Source organism: Fringilla coelebs (assembly GCF_963513975.1).
Source record: "Fringilla coelebs genome assembly, chromosome: Z".
Taxonomy (NCBI): Eukaryota; Metazoa; Chordata; class Aves; order Passeriformes; family Fringillidae; genus Fringilla; species Fringilla coelebs.
Genome location: NC_140031.1, coordinates 82,155,925 through 82,174,174, shown reverse-complemented (window position 1 = coordinate 82,174,174; position 18,250 = coordinate 82,155,925). Strand labels below are relative to the sequence as shown.

The 18,250-nt window shown below is 41.2% G+C and overlaps 1 protein-coding gene across 6 annotated transcripts in view; it reads left to right on the top strand.

Moving 5' to 3' along the window:
* XRCC4 (X-ray repair cross complementing 4) overlaps positions 1–18,250 on the top strand; it is a 144,019-nt gene that overhangs the window by 71,762 nt on the left and 54,007 nt on the right. For all 6 annotated transcript variants that reach the window (XM_084225192.1, XM_084225191.1, XM_084225190.1 and 3 more), the window contains exon 7: positions 15,800–15,947. In XM_084225192.1, the coding sequence (XP_084081318.1) occupies positions 15,800–15,947 (148 nt within the window). The remainder of the gene's footprint in view (positions 1–15,799; positions 15,948–18,250) is intronic.

The window sequence follows — 18,250 nt, the reverse complement described above, 5'->3', positions numbered from 1 at the left end:
CTTAGATCAGAATCAACTCCTCTCCATTTGCTGTGAGACACTGCTTGCTATCCGCTTCCATCTGTGTCCAGAGGTGAATCCTCATCCTTACTGCAGCACTGCTCCTGGGCTCAATTAGCCCTGAGAGCACTGGGCTCATTACCTGTCCTTCGCAAAGTCTGTCCCTGCTCAGCCCTGGCTCTACCCAGCACTGTTTGCAGTCTGCCTGAAGACAGAGTTCCCTGTTTCCCTCACTTGACAGCAACAAATCTGAGTCACAATTCCCAGCCATGTCTCTAGGTGTGCTGAGCAAACCTCCCCACAGAACACTGCTGCCTGTTTGTGTGGCTGCTGCCTGCAAAACGAGCCTTTGTGCAGCAGGTTCAAAACATGTTGATGCTCCAGTGGAAGCTGCTTGTAAATTGCACCTGGTTTGATTTCAGTTCTGTTGAGCAAACAGGTCAATTCCAATATCATCACCTACCTTGACTGGTAAAGGAAAAGAAAATTTGGGGATTGATGTAAAATGCAGATGGACTTTTAGGTTAAATGGATTTTCAATCATTTCACTATACTGTCATTCATTTTTATGTGATGTGCTCTATTTTTACTTCACTTTGCTGTTTTTTCTGTCCCTCCCATGTCTAAAACTATTTCATTAACCAGTGAAATTTAGGAACATGTTCTGCCAAGTTTCTGTAACTTCTGAGGACATTAACAAATCACTAACCAAGCACAAAATGCCATCAAGATACAGAAGAAATTTAAATACACCTCCTCTCTGCATGCCCAGGAGGGATAAGCTCCTATTGTGCACTTAGCTTAACTTTTCATCAAAGTGAAGAACAGAGAACTATTTTCTTTCTGGAAATAGTAGTTTAAACTTCCCAGAAATGATTGAGTCTTATAGCTTTTAGGGAAATGTAAAAAGTGCTTCTGCCCACCAAGGACTTCATAAAGATTTTTGGCACTTGTGACATGAATGTATCTGTCTTTTTCTTGTGATCAGAAACGGAGGCAGGCTGTGAATGATGGAAATGTGATCTTCAATTCCCCACTTCCCACTGCCTAAACTGATTTTTCTTTTTTTTTTTTTTTTTTTTTGAGAGAAAGAATGAAAGGTGTTGTACAGGTACCCATCAGACTGAGCAGCTGCCCTCAATTATTTCAGGCTGATAACACTGACCACATCACACCAAGGGTAAAATTAGATCTCTGCCACGAGTCCCAACATCTTGGGAGCCTTCCCCATGAAGGAGGACAGGAATTAGAAGATTCCCAACAGAGGATTTTTGAGGGCTATGAGTGCTTTCAAGCTATGCTTAAGGTATTTGAATCACAGGATTGATGCCAGTCATTTTCAGAAAGCACCATCAGCGAGCTCAAAACTGTGATTAGCCTTTGGTTTGTGAATGAATTATGTCACTTTCTAGGTGACTGAGCTGCTTCCTGATGCTTTATTCTTTACTTGGTTGCAACACTTGGTTTAAGAGCTGCCAAATGAAAGAATCTACTCTCTTTCTAGGCATATGAACATCTAAAAGCTGTTTCAATGTCTGAGAACCTCCCAGTGAGCTTCATAGCACAGCTGAATTTTGATAATTTGAGGAAATAATAGGTGGAAAATCACTGGAAACAGGCATCACTCTCACTGCACCCTGAGAGAAGGAGGGTCTTGTCCACCTCACAGAAACATGGAATTGCAGATTCATAGCTTCACCAAGATTGGGTGAAACATTAAAGTTCATTGAGGCAGATGGTGAAGCCAGCACTGCCATGTCCCTAAAACACCACATCCACACATTTCTTGAATGTTTTCAAGGATGATTCCACCACTGCCCCAGGCAGCCCATCCAGCACTTGAAAACCCTTTGTGTGAATAAATTATTCCTAATACCCAAACTAGTCCTCCCCTGGTGCAACCTGAGGCCATTTCCTCTTGTCCTGTCTCTTGTCAAGGGGCAGGAGAGATCAACCCCATCGATGGACCTTTGAGTTTTGGAGAGCCAAGGAGAGAAGATGGTTTATTTTGGATAAACTAAGGAGGGAAGACATGCAGCCATCCCTTTGTAGGCACCTTTATGTGCACTGGAGGTATTTTATGTGCAGGGAAGGGCCAACTGTGCCACTGAAGTGTCATAGACTGGAGAGCTGCACAGAGCATCCAGATATGCCAGCACTTTCAGGAGATACTAATATTTTATGGATAAAACACATTAAATAGGAAAGTATTTAGGAAACTAAAGCCCCAGCCCCATTAATGATGTGTCTGTAGCCTACTGAGGAGAATTTTTACTGCATGAATGATGGAAAGTTGCCTTAAAATAAATCACTGGTGAGTTTCTCCTGTTGAACTGGAGGGGAAGGAATGGGCACAGGGGATGAGCCTTAGTGGGGCAAGAGGATATAATCCACAGTTCCTGTCTTCTGGTGGGAGAAAAGCTGTTAAATTCATGGTAGAGATTAGGGATTTTGCAGCTCTAAGGTAGGAAAAATGTCTGTTTCACTCTGTGCTTCTCCATCCTATTGCAGAATGAGTAGTAGTAGTAAAGGACAGAACAAGATGCATTTTCATTTTATTTTTTTTTCATTATTTTTTGAAACATGGGACATCAGACAGGAAGAAGTGGCACTGCATTTTGGTGAGATTAAGCTGTTTCCCACTTCATTCTCCTCACTGTGGCTTGCTGAAATTACTGCAGGAGAGATATGACATTTGTTAACAGCAGCCAGTGGCTCAGTCAGTGGTGACCCTTATCCTGGCAGCAGTGAATTAACCCTGCTGTGTATCCATGTCCTTTGTCTGGGGTAGGAAACTGGAAGGGAAAACAGTCCCAAATCCTTCCTTGCAGCAGCTTGGTGTCTCAGAGCTGAGCTTCTCCCAGTGGCCCAGGCTGCTGTCCCCATTCAGGACAACACTGACATTTGTAATTCACGGCTGCTTCTCAGAACAAATCAGCCCCTTGTTGCTCATGGGCCTGAGGAACTTTAAAATCCCTGTCTGGCAGACAGGAGGTGGTTTTATTTTCCTTAGATATCCTTGGATAACTAGATCAACACAGTTCTTGTTATCAGCTGGAATAGTTGTTATTAGTGAAAACAGTGTTAGAGGAAATAACAGGTATTTTTGTAGTGAGGGTAATTGGTGAAGGCACAGAGCAGTTTCCTTTTTTAAACCACCAAAACAAGAGGCTGTGATGTGTGAGCATGCAGGCTAGCAGCAGTCCAGGGGCCAGCAAACTGCATGGACTGGGAGCTCATCACAGCTTTTGGGAATGTCCTCCCAAAACTGCCCGTGCCACGCAGCTCCCTTCAGCTTTTCCAAGGCTGGGAAAGATTTGTTACATCAAAAAGAATTTCATATCCCAGGATAGGTTTGGTGTGTTAGCAGTTTAAAAATGGATGCTTTAGTCGTGGTAGTGCTTTTTTCCTGCTACTTCAGGGGGAATAAAGCAGCGCTGGACTTCAAGCTCTTTCATTTAACAAAAAAGGACAAAGCTGCTATGTGCAGGTTTTGTGGGAGAGGGAATGGTCAAGAAGGATTCTAGGTGTTCCTCAGGTAATGATGTTACTCAGCTGCCTTTTCAGGAAATGCAATTTGAAGTGACTGCATTCATGCCCAGCATGCAATTAGCCTTTTGCTTTGTTTTGTGCATTTCACCAGCAAGCTCTATCCCAGAATAATACTCTGAATTCTCAATTGGTGTAATTCATTATGGTTCCATTAACTTCCAGAGAGGCTGCTCTGGCTTATTCTGGCCCAAAGTGTTCAGTTCTGAGCATGTAATAAAAGTGTTACTCATCTGAGCAGCCGCTATTCACATCAGCACTCTGTGCCCAGTCCTGGAGGTTTTAATGTGTTTTTTGTTGGTCAACAAAGAGGGTGTTGTGTGCATGGGCAAAGATTAGATGTATCTTTCTCTGCTTTTGAGCTCTGCTCTGACGTTTTTCACTCTTCTGCACAGTGTTCTCCTCCACGAGGAGTCAGACCAGACTGGCCTTCCTGGGAGGCAGGGTGCCAAAATAACACCCAGTACCAGCAACCGTGGGACTGAGGGCAGCACTGTGGAGCCTTCCCAGCTCCAACTGGAGCACACAAGGAAAATATTTTTTTTAATGTCTGATTTAGAACTCTGTGTGATTTCTTTTTTTATTCTCTCCCTTTTTTTTTTTTTAATTTAGGTATACCAATATAATAATGATTAATCCATTCCATAAAGAAAAATGCTGGTTCTCAAACATCTTTTTAGATGAGTATTATGATGGTTAGAAACAATGTTAGTTAAAGGCAAAAATTCTAGCTTTAAATAATATCAACATTGTGTTTTTCAAAGGATCAGGCTGTCAAATACAGCACTACTCAGGACAGCTGGAGTACTTCTAAGATGGAACCTTTAATTTGAGAAAATGTGATATCAAGATTCTCTGTTGTACATTTCTTCTTTTTTTCCTGGAAAGAGTAAAAAAAAAATTAAAAAATCAAATTATATAATATTTTCTGCTTAGAGAATCTTGTTTGGCTTTATGCCATCCCACATATCAACTGCCTAACCTAGTGACTTTAATCTAATTTTACTGTTAGTGAACTTATTTCTTTATGTCCTTGTAGCCTGCAACACCTTTCTTTCTCTTGGTTCTCTAGAAGAAGCCATGAAGTCGTTCATACTTTCCAACATCTTCAGCAAATTTCTCTGGAAATAACCCACTGACATTCTTCCTTTGACAACATTGTATTTTTACAGTATTTCATCACTAGGGTTTAGCATGTGGTTTATATCACAGTGATCATCCCTTGATATTTTTTCTGAAGCAAGGTGCCAGAGGAAAAACTCTTTTCAGTCTAAACCAGTCTGTTTTGTTGTGGTGGGAAAAGGAGTGTGTGTTTACACACCCTTTGTATTTAAATCCCATTTTCTCTAAGCTTTATTTAGTTAGAGGGAGACAGCATTACTTTTCATAATCAAACCTTACCATTACAGTAACTGTTGTTTTGGAGAAATGTCAGGAAGTGTTTAAAATTTCCACAGGACCTTAATAATTTAAATGAATTTTTGATGGTAAAGGGGCATGAGAATTACCCAGTGTAATGAAACTACAAAAATACATTAAATATAGAAAAGCATTTTCTTCTTGCATATAGATATTTTGAGCTAGCATGAAATATTAAGCAACCATAAATTATCCCTATATATAGATGTATTTTTTTTTAGAATCACAGCACGTTGATGGAGGAGTAGAGGAACTGCATCAAGCTTTGCCAGTCCAGCCTGTGTTTCACCCTTCAGTAATCCCTCAGGCAGCTGATACTCTGCAAATATCAGCAAAACTTAATAGGGAGACTTTATCAGAAGAAAATACCACGTTTTGTGGGCTTGGATATTTGGGGCTTGTGTTTCCAAGTGGGTTTGGAGGTTTGGGTGATCAAGCCCCAGTCCTTCCCATTTTAATAAACAATTTCCCTGGTGCCTCCTGGCCCTGGTGGCTCGCAGGGACGTTGGCTGGGGGAGGATCTGTGGAACATGAGCACAGCCCAGGGCGTGATCCTGTTTTTTTTCTCTCTGAGGGCTGCAGCTTTTGCCATATGGAAAGACTATCCCAGAGTTAGTGGTCCCCAGGGGAGGAGGGCCAGTCCTGTAAGGAGTCTGGCCATCACACACACTGACCTCACCCTGCATCCTGGCTCTGCATCCCTGCTGTCTGACTGACTTGTTTGCCATGGTCTTCTGCCATTCATCTCCACTACTGCCCTCTAAACAATCCCTGAGGATGTCCCAGCTCGTCCATTCCATGGGTGTTCTTGTGGTGTGGGTTACAACTCCTGAGGCTGAGCTCCGTGCTGACTGTGCCCCTCAGTGCTGGGCTTTGCTCATGGTCGCAGCCCAGCCAGACCAGGAGAGCCCTGCAGATGTCCGAGGAGCTGGTGGAGAAAAACAGCCCAGGTCAGGGTGTAAACACAGCTCTGGGCTCCTGTCACTGGTGTCACAGTCCATTCACAATGAATAGTAATTGGTGGCTGAAAATCGTGCTGTGGATATGTCTGTGTGAGTGTTTAAGAGCATCTAAATAGAAGTTGTTACAGTTTAAACCAACTTCTCCATTCAGATTGAGACCTGGTGATTGATAATTTTCTGTTCGTCGTGTATCAATGCCTGGGCTTCACGTTCATTTTTCAGTAAGTGTTGTAATAAATATTAATGTGTTGCTGCTCTCAAAGTACTTACTGAGATCTTTAAAATTCTTTAATATGCCCTCAAAGCCTCTTAGGGCAACAAGAATTACCTGTAGCATTTTCCAAACCAAAATTATCCCCTGATGTTGATTGAGATTGTGCCAGTGCATCTGCCATAAAAACATTAATGTCATGTCTGACTGAGGCACCTTCCATGTTCATAATTTCTGAATCCATTTACAAAGACCTTAATGGCAGCTGTATATAAAGACATGCCATAATGACATCTTAAATGCTGTCTTTAAATTCACAGCATGAAAAGCCTTTTAGGAATACGGTATGACAAAAAAAAAAAAAAAAAAGGAGAGAGCTGACAGCAATTTGTAGATAATACTCATGGTGTGTCTTATTTAGTGGAGGTTTTATATTGATTTCAAGAGAAATAAATGGGTCCAGAAAGGTAATAGTGTAAATAGAACTTTGTTCCTAGTGAATGACGTGAGATTTCAGTTCAGCTTGCTCATTTCACAGGAAATAACAGGAAAATGTATAGCAGAGTTTGGAACTGCATCAGCTGGTTATACAAAATTTAAAAATACACAGCAGAAATAAAAGATCTAGAGCTGGTTACATTCGGGGGAAAAAGAATGTCTATACATACAAAAAGCACAATATAAATATACCAAAAATCACTTCTGCAGCAAAGGTTATTTGGAAAGGGCACAAGCTTCTCATGGAACAGTCTTTGAGAAGGAAGGGGTTTGAAGTAATTCTGTCACTTTCTAGGCAATGATATGCTTTTGCCAGTCACCACAGTCTCTTCAGTTTGTCTCAAAGTTTGCTAAAGGCAGGGAAAGAAAAGGAGAATGAATTTAATAAAAGAAGGCAGTACAAAATCTCACAGGCTTCACCCCAAATTTTGATGATCATCACTGAAGAGTGGAGGATGCTGAGGCAAAGCTTGGCTTTCCTGAGGTCGTCATGTTGAACTTCCTGATTTTTCACTTCATTTTTCAAGACATTGAATACTTTGGACAGTGGTTTAATCTTTAAAATACTTCAAATAAAAATTTTTAAAAGGCCAAATTACATTTAATGTCTAAATTTGCTTCCTTAAGTAGTTCACAATGTTGATGTCACCTTTGGTCCTGTCAGAAGCTCTGTTTGGGGCATTAATTAGGCTTTTCACTCTTCATCACCATTGACTGAAGGATTATGGACACACTTTATAATCTTTTTCATGCTGAAAAATCGTGTTGGCCATCAGAGTGGTTCATGGACCATTAGATCCCAGATTTTCTTGTGTCTGAGCCTTGCTCAACAGCACTGACCTTCTCCTCATCCTGCCCACCCCAGGAATCACCGCTTCCCTTTTACTCATCTTGACTTTTGTCCTCTGACAATGACACTTTGAGTGAGTGCGCTCTGTGCTGTCATTAATTCTGTGTGTTCACATGTAAGGACAGTTTTAAAGTGGCTGGTGTGTGTTCCCGGGTTGAAGCTGCGTGTTGTTATGGAGGGGACACAGGTCTTGTGATTTTAAAATGGGTTATTTTAAAGCTTTAAGTCTGTTTTCCTCTAAAAGATGTAGTGCCACATATTTATGTTGCTATTTTATGTCTAAAATAGCACCATGTATTTATGTTGCTGTTTAAATAAGTAGCAAAATCCCTTCTGTCCTGAATGTACTATTTGTTTAAATATTTTTGTGTTTCATTACAATTATAGAGTGAAACACAGGCAACCAAAGTTCCTGTTTAAATAGGTTTTTATTTTAGATTTTTCCACCTGAAATGTTTTCTCTACCTAAAGTAGAAATACCTATAATGCAAAAAACTAGAATGTGTAATACAAGTGAAAAAATCTTAAGACTTATAAGTACAACATGATCAAGTTATTGGTAGAGGTTACAAATTTATCCATCATTATGAAAACATACATTTTCTAGAGTCATGGCCTCCCTTGAGTTGTACTGATTTTCTCAAAGGTTGTTTAATAGGGAAAGAAATCATTCTTGTGGCAGAGGAGTCTGAGCTCCAGGGCACTTTGGGGGATGTCCTGGGTGCAGCTCACACGTGGTTTTTAGGTCTGCCTTTGGTACACAGGGGGAAATCTCTCAGTCCATTCTCTGGGAATCCCATGGGGTTCCTAAGGAATGGACTGTGTGTCAGGGTGGTGATCCTCCAAACCAGCTGTCATCAGGGAGACCAGGTAGTGCAAAGACGGCTCAAGCACCAGGGCGACCCAGTGCTTTATCCAAAGGAATAAGAAAATAAATTTAACAGGTGGTGGAATTACAGAATAATTTCTTCAGATTGGAAAATCCCCCCCAGCCCATGGAGCCCCAGCTGTGTCCCATCCCCATGCCGTCCCCAGCCCAGAGCTCCGAGTGCCACCTCCAGGTGACACCTGCAGGGCTGGGCGCTGCAAACCCCCCCGGGCAGTGCCAGGGCAGTTGCTGAGCCCCCTTTCCATGGGGAAATTCCTGCTGTGCCCACCCTGAGCCTGCCCTGGCCCGGCCTGGGGCCGTTCCCTCTCTCCTGTCCCTGTTCCCTGGAGCACGGCCCGACCCCCGGCTGTGCCCTCCCGGCAGGAGCTGTGCAGAGCCACAAGGGCCCCCCGAGCCTCCTTCTCTGCAGCCTGAGCCCCTTCCCAGCTCCCCCGGCCCTGCTGGGGCTCCGTTCCTTTCCCGGCTCCGTTCGCCGCCCCGGCCCCGCCGCAGCCCCTCCATTCCCGCCGTGAGGGCCCGGAGGTGCCTCAGCCCTCGCGGGGCGGCCTCGGCAGGGCCGGCCCAGGGACGGGCCCTGCCCCGCTCCCGCTGCCGCCCCACGGCCGGCACAGCCCGGGGCCATCGGCCTTCTGGGCGTACTGCTGGCTCAGAAAGTCAAAATAAAGCTAAATAAAGTGAAAAGGCTTTATTGCCTACAGATCTCGCAGTTGTTGTTGTGTGTTTCTCCATCCAGGTCACACTGAGTGGAGAATCACAGGAGTAGCAGGAGCTCTCACTACGTGCATGAGGGGTTAGAGACTTACTGTCGGTCATAATTCAGAAGCTGTTTCTTAAATAGTGGTTATGAACAAATATGTCACTTATCTTCACATTCCACATAGCAGCACAGGTGACTGTTACCTGCAGAGGTTGTGGAGTCCCCAAAAGGGCCCCCAGAAGTGTCCCAGGCCAGGTTGGACAGGGCTTGGAGCACCCTGGGGCGGTGGAAGGTGTCCCTGCCCATGGCAGGGGTGGGACTGGATGAGCTTTAAGGTCCCTTCCAACCCAAACCATTCCACAATTCTGTGGTTTTATGACTACATAAAGGTTAACAAAATAATCACTTGCTGGCTTGAAATCGGTAAATAATGTTGGTTATTCACATTCTTCTTTTAGGACTGCCTTTCAGACCTCAGGCTCCGCATCCACACGCTCAGGGGTTGGGGTAATACTGATTTCTGACATGTGGGGTAAATTTAGAGGTGATCTTTGGAAGCCCCACCACTGCTGGTGCCAGGGCCTGGATCTGCTGGGTGGGCTGAGCCACATCAGCTCAGACACCAGAAAATCCAAGTTGAGCAAAAAATGATGGAATTCCAGGCACGAGGTTTATGCTTGACGAGCCTGGTGAGAAATTACTCTGGGCTCCGCTACCTCACGTTGAACTGAGACATCACAGCCCAGAAATCTTTCCCAAAGTGGCCTCATGATTTCAGCCCCTTGTGTCTGCCTGCTTTGTTGTTTTGTTTACTCGACCTGCGTGGTGCTTCATGCCTCCTGGGAGTTATGTCCAGAAGCCTCCTACCTCCACCCTGGGTGGTACAGATGATCCAAACGGGACATCCCGGGAGCCCAGAGGATGACTCCAGCAAACAGGCACACCCGGGACACTGAGCTCATCCAAAATCTCTTCAAACCACGACCTTTCTGCTGCTGATGCCTGAGTTTGGATGTGCTTGTGTGCTGGATGACCCCATGCAGCCATGGTGCACAGAAAATTACCCTTAATTCAGAGGTTTGAGGAGATTCGAGGGCCAGAGAGAGAGAAAAGGTTGGTGCAATAAATCAGGAACTGCAGTGGATTGTTGAAAAGCTGTTGCTGAGCAGCCTAAAAGTTGTCCCCAAACAGCCCCTGGCCAAGCTTAAAAGCACCCACAGCATCTGAGCCTCCAGCTTTGGTGCTGCTGTCAAGCACCCATGGAAAGTAAAGCAGGGAAAACATTGTTAGGAGATTTTTGTTAGGAGATTTTAGACTGGTAGGAGATTTTTAGGTGTCAAAATTGAAACTGCAAAATGTTGCCTGCCTGATCACACCAGGGAAGATCTGAGCACATCCCAAAGGTTTCTCTTTGTGCTCTGAGGGAGGTACTAACTTCCAGGGGCTAGAGGCACTATAAATGTGTAGTATTTTCAAGCAAAATCATAACCTTTAGCGATGCTTGTAAGCAAGGACTTTTTTAGAATTATAATACTACTGCTTTATTTTTGGCAAAATGCATGGATGTGGATTATTGAAAATTAATGTCTCTCCTCTGATTATGTGGTTCATTGAAATTTCCCTTCTCAAGGTATTTTGTAAAAGAGTGATTTCTCTTACAGATCATGGTTTTGATGATTAAAATTAATGAGCTCCCTCAGAGTCTCTTGGATGTATGTAAAATGCATTCTTTTTTTATCCTCATGTATTTTGATAGATGGAAAGAGGCTTTGTCATGCCTCATGACCAAACTTATTATTTGTGTGTCAAATTTACCCAATTTTTTTTCCCAAGGTAGTTTGAAGACAATGTGAGATGGCAACAGATGAGCACCTGAGTTATCCCTAATAAATAAGCATTGAGAGGGAAACCTTATGGCAAACAGATTTTACCATAACTGGATTAATTTCCCTGCTGGTTTGAAATGAAGGTGTTTGTGCGGGATTTCTGTTTGGTTTGTTCTTTGTTTTTATTTTTTAAAATAAAACTATTGTTCTTTAAAAGATTTTAGAAAAGAGTGATGTCAGGAAAAGAATAGACTTTGCAAATAGAAAACTCAGTGTTAATACAGCCTAGAAGGATGAAATGTAAACTTCCTTACTGAGCTGAATACAATTTATAAATTTTGTGTAGCTGGAACTACACTTCTTGCTGGAGTTGTTTTAAAATGTGTCTTCATAAACACTTCCCATGGAGATATTCTTTGTAAAAATAGACGTTAATAACCAGCTGACAGGGAATTTATGGAACCTTGGTCTCAACTGCCTCTTGGCCCCAGGGGATTATGGTACAGTAAACCCAAATTTACACAAAGAATTTAATATACAGTAGGGCAGGACAAAAGGAACAGGGAATGCCTTTCACTATTTTCCTAAAATTAATATAGTGACATATTCCTGTTGCTTTCACTGCAGCAGAGGCATGGCCTGTAAATACTAGAGTTTAATATCTCTGAGTGATCTAAATAAACCAATTTCCCGTGAAAAATGCCAGGATCTGTGCAGACGGGGTAACTTCAGAGTAGCTAGGAATGGTGTTTCCTCAACTGCCTGTCAGGAATGACTTAATCCTGCTTTGCAGATATTGCCTCTGCATCCCTGGGATGTGTTAATTTCCATACCTATTCATTTAGAAGGCTCTGCTGAGACTGTCAAAGAGATGCTAATTATCATCAGCCACGGTGATCCCTGGGGAATTGTGCTGGGATTGAGAAAAACCAGGGAATGGCTGGAGTTACAGTCAGGGATTAAAGTGATGAGTTCTGCTCCCTCTCTGCTTTTTCCTTTCTCTGGCAGCTTGGGGGACAGCTGTCACAGGCAGTCCTGGTGCTCTCCAGGTGCCTCTCAGCCTACTTTGTCTAATATTGGTGCTGAGTTTAGGTTAAATCCGCAGCTCTATTAAGGAGCAGAACTTGGGAGTCCAGCTGATTACTTCCATGGAGCAGCACATGCTGCCTGGAGTTAGGGAGAATTCAGCCAGGGAGTTCTGCTCTGCTAACAGGAGGGCTCTGGGAGGAATTTACAGGAGTTACAATAGTGTTAATATCTGAAAATCTGAACAAATTCTCCTAAGCCTGATGAAAAAGCTGAATTTTCATTCAGAAGATAAATAAAAAATGTCAGAATTCTGTGCTGCTCTTGATGAAATCCCCAGGATAGGAGATATTTTTAAATTAAGGTTTTTCTTCAGGATAAATGTCTGTCCTTTAAAAATATTTCCTATTCTATAGCAATCTGGAAAAGCCCTCTCCTTTTTTTTTTTTCCCCTCCTCTTTTTTTTTTTTTTTTTTTTTTTTTCTTCTTCTTTTAATAGCTCCAAGTTCTTTATTGTGATCAACTGAAATAATTTCATTTAGTGGTACAGGCTGAAAATATGAATGTTCTTTGAATCCATTTAATCATTTGTTATATCTTGGCTATATAGCAGCAGGGTGAGGAGAGGTAATGTCTGTGATTGAGTTTCCTGTAGGTAAAATCAGATGATTTGCAGCTTTTTTTCTTCCTTGTGGTGCATCACTCATATTTTGGACATCAGGGCTGTGTGTTCTGTCTGTGTAAAGTTAGGTCATTGTAGGCAAACAAATTCCTCAATTTTGGAAAACTTCTGCTTGGTTTTTGCTTGCTTTGGTTCCTGTTTATGTTTTTTATGGCAAAAGTAAGCTTTTGGTGCCGATTTTAGCCCGTTTTTGCTGTACTGAGATGATCTGGATCCTGTTTTCTCAGTGAGACTCTCATGAATAATTAGGCAAAGCAAAGCTGTAGGATTTTTCATTAGAGGTGATGGTGTACACAAATGAAGATGCACAGTTATTGCTTTTTTCACACTGAAAGGTGATTATGACAGATTGGAAGGTACTTTTTTTTAAACAATTGACTTCTGTATATAAAAATAAAGTAGTGCAAAAGTGTATTGTGGAATCTAACAGGACTGCCTGTCTATAAGTAGGCTGCAGAAGTTAATTTCTGTAGTTTCAGAGATCCTTACGCTGTATTTCTAAATGTCTTGAGGATGCGTCCTGACATTTTTATGCATTGCAGGCATCTTCTGTTTCCAGGTCCCCCGCATTGTGAGGCTGCATTGATTTAATTTCATCCTGAGTCTTCCAAACCAATGGCTGCTATTTTTAGTTTTCAGTTATTTTCTGGAATACTCTATTGGAAAACTCCTTCAACCCACCAAATAATATCACTTCTCAAAATTACAAAAAAAAGGACCCCCAAAACAACAGGGAACCCTCCAACTAGCAGAAGTTTTTATTTAAAGCCTTTTGTCTCCTGGGCACAAATATTCTTCTAGTACTTGAACCATGATCCCCTTCTTGCTCTCCTATCAATCTTATTTCTTGCAGTTACTCACCTGCAGGAAGTATGTTATCTATTGGGAATATTTTCTTTTCTTAATCAATGTTTGGTGTAGGAGGTTTAATTACTGTTTTTCATCCAGCTGTACTCTTGTCTGTGTCTGAATTGCTACCATTCCTCTCAAAGGTATAACAATCATTTATATTGAATTACATAATATAAAAGTAAGAAAATTAATTTCATGAGGAGTCAAGGAACTTGCCTTCCTTAAACTCTTTCTTAAATTTGGACAGAAAATATTTTCAGGGTGAAAAGCTAGGCTTGTGCCTAAGACTGTCTCTCATTTTTCCAAAAGATTTTTACATTGAGCAATGAATAATATTTTGCTGAAGCTTTCTTTGGCTTTAAGTCAAGTGCTATAAATGAATTCATTAATGGGAATTATTTTTGGGCAGCAGTAGTGGGTGTGTGTCTAAAGTCCAGTGGTGATGCATGGTACTGTGAGAGTAAAGTGTATTCCATCTTTTCTTCAGAAATTCTGAGAGTTTTAGCTTAGAGGAAAGAAACAAACACAACAAAAATCCCCAAGCCTGTGATGATCAACCCTCACCCATGAGCCAATCTCCTGCTCTTTGTGAGATTGAATTCTGGACTACCTGAATTCAATCTTTAAGCTTTTCTTTTGGTATAATTAAAATAAATTAATTTTTTAGAAACAAAAGAAAAGTATTTTTAAAATTCATTTTAGACATAGAAGAATTCTGTATGGAAACAGCAAAAAAACTGCTGAGCATGAGGGCTGTGCTCATCAGTGCACATTGCACAGGTGAAAACCCAGAGACATTTCTTTATTATGCTAGGAAAATTTAGGTTTTGTATATGAGGTTCACCTCTGGATCTACTTTTTGACCAAAATAGGGAGTGTAGGAGGAGAACAGCAAAACGGAAGGATAGGAATTATGATAGTAATTTATTCCAGTTTGTTGGGTTCTTGACAGCAAACTGTTCTGTGTGTACTCGTTATGAAGAGGCCAACTTTGAATAATGATGTTGAAAAACATAAAATAGTGTTTGTGCAAATGTTGGACACACTGCCCCAGACAGGTAAAGAGTAACTATCATAAATATATTTTCAGCATTTAATACTGGAAAAGCATGCATATCTGGTTAAAGTTTAGTGTGGAGACTCAGGATTTCATTTAACCCTTCTCAGCATTAATTGTAGGAATGTGTCTTGTCTGTGCTGGACTTTGGAACTTGATCATTACCTTGTGCCTTGGAAATATGTCAGCTAATACCTGTTGTCACCCTGCAAGTATCTGTGAGTCTGTGATGTAGTGTAGTGCATGCTGGTGAATATTTAATATTATTAAATGTTAAGCTTGTGCTTCACTGAGGGCAGAGGCTCTAGGGAGCCTCTGATTAATTTATCAGTGTACTTGGCCAGAAACACATGTTTCTTTGAGAAATGGTGAAAATGCCACTTGTGGTCCGTGTGTTACCTCCCTGCTTCATTTTCAGTACATGTGGATGACAATTTTGAAAGGAATGGGGCAACAGGACTCGTTGCTTACTTTCTGTGGAAAACATTTGTGTTGAATCTCAAATTATGGCATCTTTCTGTGCATTTTAGGGTGGTTTAATCCACATAAGGATTAAACCACCCCAAAATGCACAGAAATGTAATAAACAGGGAAGTTACCCTAACAGCTTCAGCCTCAGTCACCACATTGTTATTGAATATATTCCAGCTGAAATTTGTGCTGTACTGGATATCGTTGTCTTGAAAATTATAGGTAATTTATGATTTCATTTTGAAAGCAGGCATGCCAAATGAAAATACACTGCAGGATGTTGATAGCTGGAATTAAAATGTCTCCATAACTTCTGAATGCATTTAATAGGGAATTTTTTTTTTTTTTGCTTGTTTTATGGAGGATTTTAGCTTAAGGAAGGATCTGTTTGTCTTGACATTTAAGTTTTGAGTAGGCAGTTGTCAAAGTGGAGAGGGGTTTGCTGCTTAAGTGTAAAAGCATATTTTATGAATTTACATGGTAATTTAAATAGGTAGATGGACCTGGATAGAGCCTGCTTCACTCAGCTTCAGCAAAGGAGGCAGTGGAAGTCCAGACAGATTGTCTAGTTTAAGGTTGGTGATCTTTCTCTCCACTGGCTACAAAGAAGTACAGAGGAAAGATTGTCTTTCTAGTCTGGATTCAGTCTTTTTGAACTTACCTTCATGTCACAAACTTCTCCCATTCTGAGGTCATTTTGGGACTATAGAGATTTTCATAAGACACAGAAAAGTAAATACTTTAGGAGTTGTCTTGAAACACTTCAAATGTCAGATTTCTTTTGACCTTGGTTGTTCTTCCTCTTGGCAGCTCTGGAACAAAGGGATTCCTCCCTGCTGGGCAGCCCAGACATCGTGTACCCAGCTCCCAGGAGAAAACGAAGGCAAAGGACAGCAAAATCTGCCTGGACGGGAGCTAAGGTGGCTGCTTACGAGGCAGAGCAGCCAGCCCAGGAAAAGTAAGCAGGTTTTAAATGTTTTGGAATGTTTTCATGGTCACAGATCTCACTGGGGTCGTGGGACTCCAAACCCAGCTGGGCATGGACAATTTGCCTTATTTCAAAGAATTAAATACCTCTGGTTGAGGAGGTTCCAAACTCACCACCCTGAGATTCTGCCTTTGGGTTTCCAGTGCAAAGAAATTGCTTCCCAAATTCATCTTTAATAGATTTTTTTCTGAACATAGAGTCTCCAAGGAGAAAAAAAAAGTTCACTCTTAAAACACAAAAGGGGTCAGGATTTGTAACACTTAAAAGTAATTTTGTTATGTCCATTTCAACTTCTGGAAATCTTTCCAGGTGTTCTGGAAGGTGCTTATAGCTATGCATAGAGTTGCCTCAGAACTCTGATGGGATTGGTAGTATTTTCTTCAAAAACCTGGTTTTTTTCCCTAAATATATAGCAAATAACATTTGAAAATACATATTTTTAATTTTTATCTGTAATATTCCATGGATTGTAAACTCTTTAAACAGCCATGGAGAGAAGTAGATTACAAAGAATTTCCCATGATTAGCAAAGATTTCTGTTTAAATCAGCAGGAGAATTATCTCATTTTGACGTAAAAGTTGTGGTTTGATGCCAGTTAGGAATGTTTGAATTTACAGTCCTGTTTTATTAGTTTAAAAAATTGCTTTTTTTTTTGGGTGGTGTAGAAATATAGCAGACCTTGCTTTTGTGTTCTTTTGCATCCCAGTCCAATGCAATGGAAAATGCCCTTTCCTCATTGTATTTGGTCCATTTGATTTTGACAAGCTGCCTGTGCTTGCCTTAAATACAGGTTCATTTTATTTAATACTGATTGTTGAAGGAAAACCTATGGAGGCAAAGTATTGCAAATATACAGAGGCCTTGGCCTGAGTAATTGTCTGTTTATGAATATCTTAGTCCTGTGTGTAGGGGGACAACTAAGAAGATAATGATATTTTTGTTTTAATTCTTTGAAATAAGGCAAATTTTAGTAGAAACAGAGCAGCGTTATGATTTTTATATGTGCAAAGAATTTCTATTCTGCTTACAGACTGAGTCAGGGGTGAATCTAAAGAGTGGCTCTTCTTATTGGCTACACCATAATTAATTATATTTTGAGACTGGGATATGGAATATCCATTTTAACAGTCTCTATCTCCATTTTTCTTTCTGGCACTTCACGTGGCAGTGGCAATTCTTGGATTAGATAGGGAAATAGGAAATATCCCTGTTTACCTGAAACATTACAAAAGGTGAATTGAAATAATTTCCACTTTGCTGGTTATTTTTCTCAACGTCACTTCAGGTGAAGTTTTTGAGCTTTGCCTGAAGTCTTTTGCCAGATGCTAATCAAGTTTTCAGTCAATTTGCTTGGCTAATATATTTCAGTTCTCTTCAGCCTGTCAAAAGTAGGGAGATGGAGAATTAGCACCATGATCCAGTTCACAAATATAGGTGTTCTTTTTGTGGAGTAATTTGTAATTACTCCAGTAATTTGTGCTGATGGAATGCCAAATCCTTGGTGCTGCAAAGGGCTTTATCTTAAGCTGACAGCACATTGGGGTCCTGCCCAAAATGTTTTCCAGTATTGTGTCACTGAACAAAAAGAAAAAAAAAAAATTAAAAAGTATTTATCCAAGAAAAGGGGTGGCGGTGGGGGAAGTTAACTTGGAAATTCCTTTACCTCTGGAAGTGCTCCATCACAAAGAGGGAGATGGGAGCATGTTCTGGGATCACGTGCCAGATTTGATCTGAATTTGTGATCACGTCTGCAGATGCACCAACGAGTCCTCCCTCCTTCCTGGGCTCTCCTGCTCAGACCTGCAGCCAGGGCTGGCTCCTTAATGTAAATACAAATCTAAATGCTTCGAGGCCAGGTCACACAAAAACCCTTCTCCCACAGTTCTTGCTTTATCTAATAGAGCTTGTTTAGGGTTATTTCCCATGTGGAATTTCTGGTGACATCACCAGCGCTCTCCAGGCAAGGGAGGGGCTGCCACAAACCCAACCCTCCAGCCTGATGCTGCCCTAAAGCTGCTGCATCCTGAGTTCCTTGGTACAAGATCCTAAAAAAAAAGACTTTAAAATACCTTTTTAGCAAAGGAAAGCACCCAAAGTTTTATTCTCCCTTTGCCTTTCAGATTGTTTTTTGATAATAGTGTTTTTCAGTGTTATCATATAAGAAAAGTTGTGTCTTAACTTTCATGTATTTTTCAAAAGACTTTACATTATGCTAAGAAAGTAGCATTTATCCTAAACTCAAGAGCATCTACAGTAAATACTAAGTCATCAA